The sequence below is a fragment of the Aotus nancymaae genome, unplaced genomic scaffold (genome assembly GCF_030222135.1).
Source record: "Aotus nancymaae isolate 86718 unplaced genomic scaffold, 86718_ANA_hifiasm-v0.15.2.pri h1tg000029l, whole genome shotgun sequence".
NCBI lineage: Eukaryota > Metazoa > Chordata > Mammalia > Primates > Aotidae > Aotus > Aotus nancymaae.
The window spans coordinates 27,973,753-27,986,373 of NW_026988442.1; the positions used below are offsets into that span (position 1 = coordinate 27,973,753).

Consider the following 12,621-nt stretch of genomic DNA (forward strand, 5'->3'; position numbering starts at 1 on the left):
GCATGACCACCTGAGCTCCACCTCCTGTCACATCAGCAGTGACATTAGATTTTCACAGGAGGTATTGCAAACTGCACATTCGGGGATCTAGGCTGCGCGCTCCTTATGAGAATCTAATGCCCCATGATCTGTCACTGTCTCCCATCACCCCCAAATGGGACCATCAAGTTGCAGGAAAACAAGCTCAGGGCTCCCACTGATTCTACATTATGGTGAGTTGCATAATTATTTCATTATATGTTATAATGTCATAGTAATAGAAATAGAGTGCACAATAAATGTAATGCACTTGAATCATGCCAAAACCATCCCTTCCCCACCCCTAGGTCCATAGAAAAAAATGTCTTCCATGAAACCAGTCCCTGGTGCCAAAAAGGCTGGAGACCACTGGCCTAAATCACTTAGGCATCCCTGGGTGGGGTGACACCAAGAGATCTTCGCAAAATGCAAATGTTGTCGCCCACTGCCCTGCCCAGCCCATCAGCAGCTCCCCACTACTCTGAGAACTCCCTCCAAAAGGACTCTCCAGGACCTGACCTCAGCCCCACCAAGCTGTGCTGCAGCCAGCCCTGCCTCCAGGCCCCTCAGCTGTTCCCCAAACACCCAGCTTGCTCCCTCCACCTGCAACACTCATCTCCCTCCTGCCAGTGCTTAAAGTCTCACATTCCCTGCCCTCCCCAGTCAGGTCCAAGGTCAGTCGGGGTCCAGGAAACCTATGCTCAGTCTCCAATACTTAGTGCCACCATAGCTGTAACTTAACCTTGACGTATGAGATGATTCAATTAAGAGCAGGATTGCCCACCAGCCTGAGACCTCTCAGAGCTCCCACTTAGTCCCAGTTTCCATCTTCTTTCATGTATGCTCATTTTTGGTGAGTGACTGGACGGATAGGTAGAGGGAGGGAGACCCCTTTCTCTGGGGCAGGTTCCTCACCTGTAGAAGAGACACTGTGTAATAACACCACCGACTACATGGATTACCATGGTGACTACAAGAAATGCTGCACACTAACTGGATGAGATTTCGGATGACTGCTTCCTCCTCTCTGGGCCTTGGTTTCCCCATGTGCACAGTGTCCACCACTCAGAACCTGCTGACCTGGCTGCCAAACATGGCTCTGCCACAGACTCGCTGTGGGCTGCTGGGGAAGCTGCTCCCACGCTGTTCCCTCTTCTGCAAAGTGGGGAACAGTGTGAGACGAGAGGGTCTCAAAGGGCTCCCCAGCTGTGGGGCTAGGGGGTCAGGCCCACACATTCTAACCACCCCGACTCCCTGCCTTCCAGCCAGACCAGTGACAACCAGCCCTACCATAGAATATGACAGGTCACCAGGGATACTGCAAGGGAGTCTTTTAACGGCTCCTTCCCTGGGGCACCTGACTATGGGACAGAGCCCCCAAGGGGGGAAGGGAGAAGAGGTGACCAGAGAGGCATGGAGAAGCCCCCTCAAATGAGGGCCCAGAAGAGAGGATGGCTGAGAGCTGGAGGGTGGAGTTTCTGGCATCAGACAAGCTGGTTCAAGTCCCCACCTGTCAGCAGGGGACAGTACACGGGCCTCTGAACCTCAGTTTCCACCTAACTCAGAAGAGGAAACAGATAACAAACCCCAATTTCAGAGTCGCACCAGAGCGAAATGCCAACACTTATGTTACCATCACTGATGGTGTGCTTATCTGTCAGTGCATCGAGATAAAAGAACCTCCCTCCAACATACAGACCACACTGTACTTTCCTGACATTTCCCCAGAACCGTGTGTCTCCCTCCACTGCAGTCCCACCGCCTAGTCTGCCCTTGCTAAGTCACCCCAGGCTGTTTCCTACATCAGAGCCTTTGCACGTGCTGTTCCCACTCCATCATCACAGCACAGTATGCTCAAATGTCACCTCCGTGGAGCACCTCCCCTGACCATCCTGCCTGAGGTAGCTTCCCTCAAGCCCCAAGTCGCCCCCCAAGTCACCCTCTACCACGACAGCCTGTTTTAATTCCCTGTAAAGCAGGTAGCACAATCAAAGCGCTGTTCTGTGCATTTCACTAATTTAGAGGACTCCTCTCTGTGCACTGCCAGCTCCTTGAGGACGGGGATCTCTGGCTGGTTGGTTCCTGCTGAATCCACAGCACAGGGTGAGGCAGACACAAGATGCTGAAGAAATACTTGTTAAGAGAGGAAAGGAGGGGAAGTTCCATAAGCCTACAAGCTTCCATTTCTCCATCTGTAACACAGGATAAGTAAGAGCCTCTATCTCTTGGGGTTCTTTTGAGGATTCAAGGAAAACATCACCCAGAACATAAAGTACTTAGCACAGAGAATGGAATACAACAAAAACTCAAAATTTTAAAAATCACAAATATCCATCAACAGGAGAATAGATGAACAAATTGTGGTGTCTTCACACAACAGAACACGATTCAGCAATCTAAAGAAAACTGCTAATACATGCAGCAAATTGGACGCATCTCAAAAACATGGCCCGAGAGAAAGAAGCCAGACACAAAAGGGTGCAACTTGTGGGATTCCACATCTACAAAGTCCAAAAACTGGCAAGACAATTCTTTGATGACAGAGGTTAGAAAAGTCGTCACTTGGCTGTGCGCGGTGGCTCACGCCTATAATACCAGCACTTTGGGAGGCCGAGGCGGGCGATCACTTGAGCTCAGGAGTTAGAGAACAGCCTGGCCAATGTAACGAAACTCCATCTCTGCTAAAAAAACAAAAATTAGCCAGGCGTGGTGGCTACTTGGGAGGCTGAGGCAGGAGAAGCACCTGAACACAAGAGACAGAGGTTGCAGTGAGCTGAGATTGTGCCACTGCACTCCAGCCTGGGAGACAGAGCAACACTGTCTGAAAAAAAAGAAAAGAAAAATTGTCACTCAAGTCTGGGTAATGACTGGCAAGGGGCTCAAGGGGCAAAGAACGTTCTAGATCTTCACCTGGTGGTGATGCAGAGGTAATCACTAATGAAACTGTGCACTTAAGCTTGCGCGCATCACTGTATGTAACTATACTGCAACAGAAATTATTCCCATTGTTTTCCCACAAAGGTTTAAAAGGAGATTGTCACTGTCCACCCTGATTTGTCTACTGTCCACAGGCCAATACATCATTCTGGCTTCAAGCAGAGCCAGATCCCATCCCCATTCCTTCTACAACCATGCATCCACGAGGCCCTGGCTTCAGTGAGGCCCGTTGCCAAAGAGATGAGCCGCCCTCCACACACACCCCCTCGCTGCCTCCCAGTCCTGCTTCTCAGAAGATTTGGGAACAGGAAGCCTGTGTCTGTTCTCAGGTTCTCAAGCAAAGAGGCCGGGGGTGGTTGAGTGGGGGAGGGGAGGCAGGGAGGCTTCCCCGTGTAATGAGACATGCCTCGAATCCTGAGGGGATCCTCTCCGGGTGTGTGACAGGTGTCCCGCGCCCACCACAGGCACGGGGACATGCACAAACATCTGCTCTACAGTCATCAAGGGGGAATCTCTAGGAGCCCCAGCACCCATCAGGCATGGGGCCGGCCTTGAACATCAAAGAGCAGAGCCCTTGCACGTTGCCTTTCTGCTTAAAACCCTTCAACAGAGGCTGCGCTGTCAGAAGGAACCTACACTCCGTGACCTCACCTCAACAAAGGCTGCACTGTCAGAAGGAACCCACACTCCGTGACCTCACCTCCTACCCGACTCCCTTCTCCCTCATTTCCTCCCACACTGGCCCCTTGAAGTTGCAGAAACACATGAGACAGGCTCTGGCCACAGGGCCTTTGCACTAGCTGTCCCCTCTGCCTGGAACACCCGTCACCAGGTACTCACATGACTCATTCACTCTGTTCCTTCAGGTCTCTGCTCAAAGGTCACCGTCTCAGTGAAGCCTGCCCTGACCGCCCTACTGAAGACTGCCACATCCTCCAGCAGCCCAGCCCTCTAACTCGGCTTCATGTTTTTCCATAGCACTTGTCACCTGAGAACACGACACATTTTCCTTGCTGACACCCTCACTGTCTGTCTTTGCTGCACACATGGTGAGGGGGAGAGCTTTTGTCTATATTGTACACCCATACACAGCAGGTGCTCCACAAATCACTTGCAGACCCAAGGAGGTAAACTTGAGGTTTATCACAGAATAGACTTCCTACAACTTTCTGCAGGATCTCAATTGTCTGCTAAAAATATGTGCTACCTTTACCAATTAAAAAGCACAAGTAGAAATCTGGTTTTAAAAGCTAGGCGGGAGCCATCTGGGGTCCGTGAGTCCAATGCCCAGGAAGTGGGCATAAGAATAACCTGTCAAGCTTTTCAAAAAACAATTTTGCCCAGGAGATACACCAGGAAATGCTAGCCTGACTCAAGAGGTCTGGAAAAGCCAGGGAATCTGTTTTCAAAGCTCCCAGATAACCCTGAAGGGCTCCAGGAAGTACATGAACCCGAGAATGGGCAGAAGGGCAGGGAAGGCAGTTCAGAGGAGGTCAGGGAGGACCCTGAGCATGACCTTGACAAACAGGCAAGATCTCACCAGTCAGGCACTGTGGCTCACACCTGTAATCCCAGCACTTTAGGAGGCCGAGGCGGGTGGATCACCTGAGGTCAGGAATTCGAGATCAGCCTGGCCAACATGGCAAACCCCCATCTCTACTAAAAACACAAAAATTAGACGAGCATGGCGGTACGCACCTGTAATCCCAGCTACTCGGGAGGCTGAGGCAGGAGAACCACTTGAACCTGGGAGGCAGACATTGCAGTGAGCCAAGATCGCTCCACTGCACGCCAGCTTGGGCAACAAAGTGAGACTCCATCTCAAAAAAACAAAGACAGACAACAAAAAATCTGGCCACACAGAAGTGAAGAAGGAAGGGAAACTGGAGACCCAGATTTGCAAACCTTTGGAGTCACAAGGCAACCCCTAGCAGCCCCTAATCCATGACCTCTCAGGCTACAACAAGCATCAGAACCACCTTGGGCACTGAGTGGAAAGGCCGATTCCTGAGCCATGAAGACTGAGAGGCTCCAGTGCTGTGTGACAGGGAGGAGCCTGGGCATCTGCACTGTTAATGTGCTCTCCCAGGTGTTGCAGTGGGGCACCAGGTTTAGGAAGTGCTGCTTGTATTTTCTGCTTTGAGTATGTACAGTTGCCTTTCATCAGGAAAATCAATAAAATCACAGGAAGAAAACTGGAAATCACACATTCCAACAACACCTGCTGTCAATATTTCAGCATGTCACCTTCCATGGCGTCTCCTGCACAGTTTCGAGGCACAGCTATCATCACAGGTTGCACATACTTTCGCATGTCACCTTTCCGGAGATCCTCAGCCGCTGAGGAAGTGGGTGTGGCTCGTGTCCCTAGCCATGTCCCCATCCGACCTTTCGGCTGTTGCTGATTTTGAGTGCTCACAGTGGTGTCTCAATGAGCATCCTGGTACATAAAAATATCTGGGGTTTTTTTCCCCTACTCTGTGCTTAGGATTTTTTTTCAGCAGTGGGATCCCCTGCAATTCCAGGGGAATCACTGTTTGGGAGGCTCCTGCTGTCTCTGCTAAGTGTTTCGCCAAAGGGTTTGCACGAATGTATTGCTCTAAAATGATGCCAACAGCAACAAGTTCTGGCCGGGCACGGTGGCTCAGGCCTGTAATCCCAGCACTTTGGGAGGCCAAGGTGGGAGGATTGCCTGAGCTCAAGAGTTCAAGACCAGCCTGGCCAACATGGTGAAACCCCATCTCTACTAAAAATACAAATTTAGCCGGGTGTGGTGGTCCACGCTTGTAACCCCAGCTACTCGGGAGGCCGAGGCAGGAGAATCGCTTGAACCCAGGAGGCGGAGGTTGCAGTGAGCCCAGATCGAGCCACTGCACTCCAAGCCTGGGCAACAAGAGTGAAACTCCATCTCAAAAACAAACCAACCAACCAAAGACAAGTTCAAGCCTTATCAGCCGTGCAGACCCATCACTGTGCAGAGGAGGAGCCCGACGCCCAGCTGATGCTCATTAAGAATTCCTGCATGATGGACACTGTTCCAAGTGCTTTCTCAACAGAAACCCATAAATCCTCACCACAGTCCTGTGGGCAGGGTGTGATGCCATGCACTAGCATGGAGGAAGCACTCGGCAAGCACATTTTGCTATTATCATTATTTGCATTTGATTTTCCTCTAAAAATGATGTGTCTAGGCTGGGCACAGTGGCTCACACCTATAATTCCAGCACTTTGGGAGGCCAAGGTGGGTAAACCACCTGAGGTCAGGAGTTCGAGACCAGCCTAGCCAACGTGGTGAAATCCCATCTCTACTAAAAATAAAAAACATTAGCTAGGCGTGGTGGCACATGCCTGTAGCCCCAGCTACTCGGGAAGCTGAGGCAAGAGAATTGCTCGAACCCAGGAGGCAGAGGTTGCAGTGAGCTAAGATGGAGCCACTGCACTCCAACCTGGTTGACAAAGCAAGACTTTCTCTAAATAAATAAATAAATAAAAATGATGTGTCCAGCCATATCACTAAGCAAAACTGGGGTTCCAGAAAGCTGGACCAGGTTTCTCGGGTGGCAAAGGTATGACCCAGCAGGGTGCCCATACCCCTAAGAAGGCGCAGGTGCGCAGCCCGTGGTAGCCCTGTTTCTGGTGGGTCAGGCCGGCCCTTGTCCCTGTGACACTAGGTGAGTTGTGCCATGGCCATGGCTGGACCCCACCTGCAGAAGAGATGCCCCAGCAGTGCCATAGGAGGACAGCACCCCAATGCCCCAAATACTGCCCCAGCAACCAACCACGGGACACAGACCCAGCAGTTTCCTTTTTCTCTTTGCGGAACTTCCCACCGCGGCAAGCTGAAAAGGAAGTCGGCAGCTCAGTGGGAGGAAAGGCGACAGTACACAAATCGCTTCATGTCTGCTGAGGAAATTTACTGCCCTGAAACTGACGGCTGAGGCAGGAGGAAGGGGCAGTGCAGGCTGGGCTGGGGCTCGTCCTGTCCACTGCCGTCCAGCCAGGATGGCCGCATGGCTGAGTGCCAAGGCCAACGACGAAGCTGTCTGGAGAAATCAAAACAAGTGTACTCAGGGACCACGTATCCCTAGCCAGGTCACTACCTTCACTGACCTCAGTTTTACTCATCTGTAAAATGGGCAAAACAGGATCCACATCAAGAGCTACTAAAAAGATTTCAGTAAGAGAGGGCCTGTAAAGTGCTTAGTAGTACAAGGCCCAGCAGACAGTAGGTGCTCAAGAAATGTCCATAACTGGCCGGGCATGGTGGCTCATGCCTGTAATGCCAGCGCTTTAGGAGACCAAGACAGACAGATCACCTGAGATCAGGAGTTCAAGACCAGCCTCACCAACATGGCAAAATCCATCCCTACTAATACAAAAATTAACTGGGCGAGGTGGCAAGCACTTGTAATCCAGCTACTTAGGAGGCTGAGGCAGGAGAATCGCTTGAACCCGGGAGGCGGAGGTTGCAGTGAACCAAGACTGCACCATTGCACTCTAGCCTGGGTGACAGAGTGAGACTCGGCCTCAAAGAAAAAGAAAAAAAAAAAGAAAAGAATAAAATAAAATAAAATAAAATAAAATAAAATAAAGGTCCATACCAATTATTAAGTTCAAGCTTCTCATCCTGGGATCTAGCTACCACATCCTACCAGAGCCACCTCTGGACTGCAAGCGCCCCACACTAGCCCCTTTGCTGATCACCACAAAGCACATGACACACCAGCAACGCACCAAGCAGAGAGCAGCAAGGAACTGTCTCCAGAGGAACTCTGCGCCCTCATTCATTCTTTCAGCAGGTACTTACTGAGAAGCAGATGAGCCAAGACCTACATGAAGTGGAAGGACATGTGGTGATCTGGGGGAGACTGCTCCAGACAGCGGGAATACCACCTGCAGGGGAACTGAGGCAGAAGTGAGCCCGGTGTATTCAAAGAACAGCAAGGAGAGCAGAGAGGGGGCGAGGGCGAAAGCAGGAAGAAACGAGGTGGGAGACTTAACCAGGGGCCAGAATGTGCAGCACCACAGGGGGGCCTTCGGCTTCTCTCTGGGTAAAGTGGGAGCCATGCAGGGTTCTGAGCAAGGGAGGGACAGGATCTGATCTGAGTTCTAACAGGGCCACCTGGCTATGTGTGAATAACAGACTATAGCAGGGAGCTAAGGAGGAGGCTCCTGCAACTGTCAGATGGGAGGTGATGGAGGATCTGACCAGGGTGGTGGTGAGCCATGGTCAGAATCCAGAAAAGCCCACAGGATTTGCTGAGAGATGGGATGTGGGGGATGAGAGAGAGGGAAGTCGAGGCCGACTCCCTGATTTCTGGCCTGTACCACTGGCAAGGATGAAGGCCACTTTTATTCAGACAGGAAGACTGCTTTGGTGGGGGGCAGGGTAGAGTGAGAGCTCAATCTGGGACATTTTAAGTCTATCCTCACGCAAGGCAGTCTGGTGAAGGAGACAGACCGTCCCTCAGCAAATCCTTGCACAATGTGGATGCAACAGCAATCCTGCTGAGTGCTGGGCAGGGTGACCCAGGTGGAAGCATTCAGGGAAGGCTGCCTGGAGGAGGACATCAGAGCTGAGGCCAGAAGGCTGAGGAGCTGGGGACAAGCGAGGGAGGGGTCGAAAGCGGCTACCTCTGTGTGTCTTCCACTTTCCTCGTCACTTCACCTCCCACTTCACATCTGGTGGGGACAGAGCCCAAGAACAAAGGCAGTGTGGTTTCTGAGGTTCAGAGCTCTGGGGTCAGACAGAGCCAGGTTCAAATCCCAGACCTACCCTTTTCTTGTTGCATGGCCTAAAGCTGGTGCCTTCACCACTCCCCATCTCAGTTTCCACATCCATAAAAGAGGGTGATTCTGCCATGTTTTCAGGGTGGTGTCAGGCTCTGGAAACCCAAAGAGAAATGCCCACCTCCCTCCCTCAACCTGGGCACTTCCTTCCAACCTCAGTGAGAAGCTGCTTTGTCAGGGAAGCTGGAAGGAAACGGGGCAGGGAGTGGCTGGACCCACAGGGCTAAAACCACTGGCTGGGGCCCCGGATCTAGGCAAGCCTCCGGCCCTTCTGCTGTCCTGGCCAGGCACACGGTGGCCCACAGGGATTTTCCATTTAGTCAAAAACAGGAACTCCATGGAAACGCACAGCCTCAGCCTGCCACAGGACAAGGTGTTTTTCCACAGAGCGAAGATGAATTCAGCATTAAATGGCTCTGCAGGGTGGCAGGGGCCACTACCCTCTGAAAAGAGAAGCGGGAACTGGCCAGCGGGAGACAGGAACCTGCTTCTGGCCTCAGCTTTGGGGAGACAGGCACCTGAACCACACCCTTGCTCACATGATTTCTACACCGCACACGCTGCTCCTGCATCCCTGACCCAACACCAGGCATCCATACTTCCCTCAGCAAATGATGCATGTAGCATGTCCTGGGGATGAGCATGAACAAAACAGATGAAGCTCCTGCCCTCATGGAGCTGGTTCTACAGGGCTGGGGGCTGGAGCCAGGGAGATTCACCAGAATAGACTGCAGAAGTCTTATGAAGAAATCAAGCAGGAAAGGGAGAGATGAAGCAGGGAGACAGGTGCTATTTTAAATGTGGTGGCCAGGAAAAGCCTCCCTGATGGGGAGACGTCCAGTAAGGGGTTGAGCCATGGGTTACCAGGGGAGAGAGCACACAGCATGGGCAGTGGGGCAGCAGGTGCAAAGGCCCTGTGGCAGGGGCCTGCTTGGTGTGCTGGAGGGATGACAAGGCACCACGGCTGAAGCAGAGCAAACAGGTGAGAATAAGGAGTGGGAAAGGGGACCCAGGCAGGGGGTGATATGATTTGGCTGTGTCCCCACACAAATCTCATCTTGATTTCCCACATGTTGTGGGAGGGACCCAATGGGAGGTAATTGAATGACGGCAGGTCTTTCTCATGCTATTCTCATGATAGTGAATAAGTCTCATGAGATCTGATGGCTTTATAAGGGGGCGTTTCCCTGCACAAGCTCTCTCTCTCTTTGCTTGCCACCATCCATGTAAAACATGACTTGCTCCTCCTTGCCTTCTGCCACAATTGTGAGGCCTTTCCAGTCATGTGGAACTCTAAGTCCATTAAACCTTTCTTTTGTAAATTGCCCAGACTTGGGTGTGTCTTTATCACCAGTGTGAAAATGGACTAATATAGGGGGTTTCAGAAATCTGGGCAAGAAGGTAGGTGTGGGCCAGAGGTGCAGGTAAGGAGATGGGGTTCTTTTGTGAGCAGAGCAGGCAAGGCCCTGAAGACAGAGGACTCTCACATCTGACAAGCAGGGGGAAGAGACAAGCATCACGTCCTCACCAATGGAGATGAGCGTAGCACCTTTTCCCCTAGACAGTACAGAAGACTTCAAGGCCCAGCCAGACCCTCCCCTCACCCCCTGAGGCTTACTTTCCTCCTCCATAAAATGGAGATACAAGTCCTGCCCAGCCTCCTGCAGAGGCGTCTAATGAGGAATGTGGCTGGAAGAGTGAGGCTGGAGTCTGGGTCATCCTGGACTGCAACCTCAGGGCTGCTCTGGCCCCTACACCCCACGAGCCTCCCAGGTTCTAAAGTCCAATGTCCCCCAGGGACCCAGACCCCATCAGACAGCCAAGACAGGCGCCCTGAGAGCCAAGGTGTCCAAGGAGGAGGATGCACCTGGCAACAAGAGGCCTGCCTAGCAGCGGTGGGAGGGGATGGTTGCTGGACTCCATGGCAACCAGCCGCTGGGGCCCGGAGGCCAGGCATCACTTCAGAGGGGGAGTCCACTGGGGCGGGGCTGGGGACAGAGTTTCTCAGGCTCCTTTCTAAAGCACATGACTCACAGGCCCTCAGAAAACCCAGCAGGCCCCTGAATTCCAGGGCATTTCTTGTAGAGCTGGAGGCCTAGGCTTCACTCCCGGACTGGAAACTACTGGAACCCACCATCCCCGAGGGGTTCATTTTGCTCCCATAGTCACTGGGTCTCCTCTCCAGAAAGGAGACCAATGCCTACCATGTGGGCACATGTGAGAATGCAGCATTAACACAAAAAATCAGAACAGCAAGCCTTCAGGGAGCAGCAACCCTACGCCAGGCTCTGTGCTATGCATTCTTTCTGAAGTTGGTGGTATTAATGTTAGTCCCATTTTACAGATGAGAATACTGAGGCACACTGACAGGTAAAGCATCACACACAGTGAGTGGCAGAACCAGAGACTAACCTCCACTCCAGGCCCCATAACCACCCCGTCACCCTGTGATGTGCAAGGGGCCTGAGGGGCTTTTCTCACCCCTTGGTCCAGTCAGTAAGTATTTCAACTCATCAACATGAATAATAATAGTTGCTAACATTCATTAGTGACTATTTAGCCACTGGGAAGTGAGCTAAGGGGCCTGCAAAGGCACACTGGGCAGTGGGGAGCTGTGACCCAAATGCAGGCTTCCTGATGCCAGAACCTGCCATGCCACACCAGGCGCAAACACCAGACCACGTCTGAACAACATGAGCTGGTCATGCCACCAGTTCTCTAACTCTCTAGCCTCAAGCATGAGGCCCAGGAGCCCCCAGCCACACGCCACCATTCTCTTGAGGGCATGAAGGCTTCTGCTGGAATCCCAAACCCAGACAGTCTCACTGAAGGCTGTTCAACCCCAGCAACCCTCAGAACTGACCAGTATGGTTGACGTGGATCTCATGCCTATTGCCCAGAAGTGCCTACAGGTAGGGCCTACAGGGGAATTCAAGGCTCCCTCATGTCATATGACAAATATCTGACAACAAAACTTGACAGCTGGAGTAGAGTCAGGTAGGGAGGTAAGAACATGAAATGCTGTTGTCCTCAAGAGGTGAACAGTCTCAAGGTAGCCAGAACCACACATAATGGACTCTGATAGAAAGACCACAGGCCTTTCTATATCAAAGAGTCACAGCAAAACCAAGCTGCATGGCCTGGGGCCAGCAGCCACACCTCTCTGAGACTCTGTGTCCACATCCGTAAAATGGGCATAACAGCAGCAGCATTCTGTAGTGGCAAAGACCTGTGGAGAGGTTGTGGACTAAGGGCTGAGATCAATGCCAAAAATAGAGCTCTGACTGGAACTGGGCTGCCATCATCACCATCATCATCATCAGGATTATCAGTATTTCAGATCCCACAGCCAGAGATGCCCAAAAAGTCTACACCAGGGGCCACAAACACCAATGCCAATGGAAGCCATGCAAGTAAGGTGAGTGAGTGAAGCTGCCCAGGAGTACAAAAGGGAGGGGTGGGGACTGTGGCAAACTGGAGAGCAGATGTCCATCTAAAGGGTAAGCTGTGACTGTGCTCCAGTCAAAGGTCACCAGGCAAAAGTACAGACAGATCTGTTTCCCTAGAGAAATTGGAAAGACATATTTTTGCAAAAAATGATTCCAACTTTTTTTTCTCTTTTTTTTAAAGACGGGGTTTCACCATATTGGTCAGGCTGGTCTTGAACCCCTGACCTCAGGTGATCTGCCCGCCTCAGCCTCCCGAAGTGCTGGGATTACAAGCATCAGCCACCACGCCCAATCATGTGTTAGTTAATTCTAATACGTATATGGTAAGTAAGAAAAAGAAACTAGAATCGCCAAAACAATTCTGCAAAAATCAACATTGGAGGATTCACATCATCCAATTCTAAGAATTATTATGGCCAGGCACGGT

The 12,621-nt window shown here is 51.7% G+C and overlaps 1 protein-coding gene across 2 annotated transcripts in view; it reads right to left on the bottom strand.

Moving 5' to 3' along the window:
- The window catches only part of PREX1 (phosphatidylinositol-3,4,5-trisphosphate dependent Rac exchange factor 1), a 204,313-nt gene that overhangs the window by 142,181 nt on the left and 49,511 nt on the right, over window positions 1-12,621 (bottom strand). The window contains exon 1 of one of the 2 annotated variants that reach the window (XM_064382496.1): window positions 3,796-3,818. The exons of the other annotated variant lie outside the window; for it this stretch is intronic. Within the exon in view, the coding sequence (XP_064238566.1) occupies window positions 3,796-3,804 (9 nt within the window). The 5' untranslated portion in view covers window positions 3,805-3,818. Of the gene's footprint in view, window positions 1-3,795; window positions 3,819-12,621 lie in introns of those variants that run through there. 2 annotated transcript variants of the gene reach the window in all.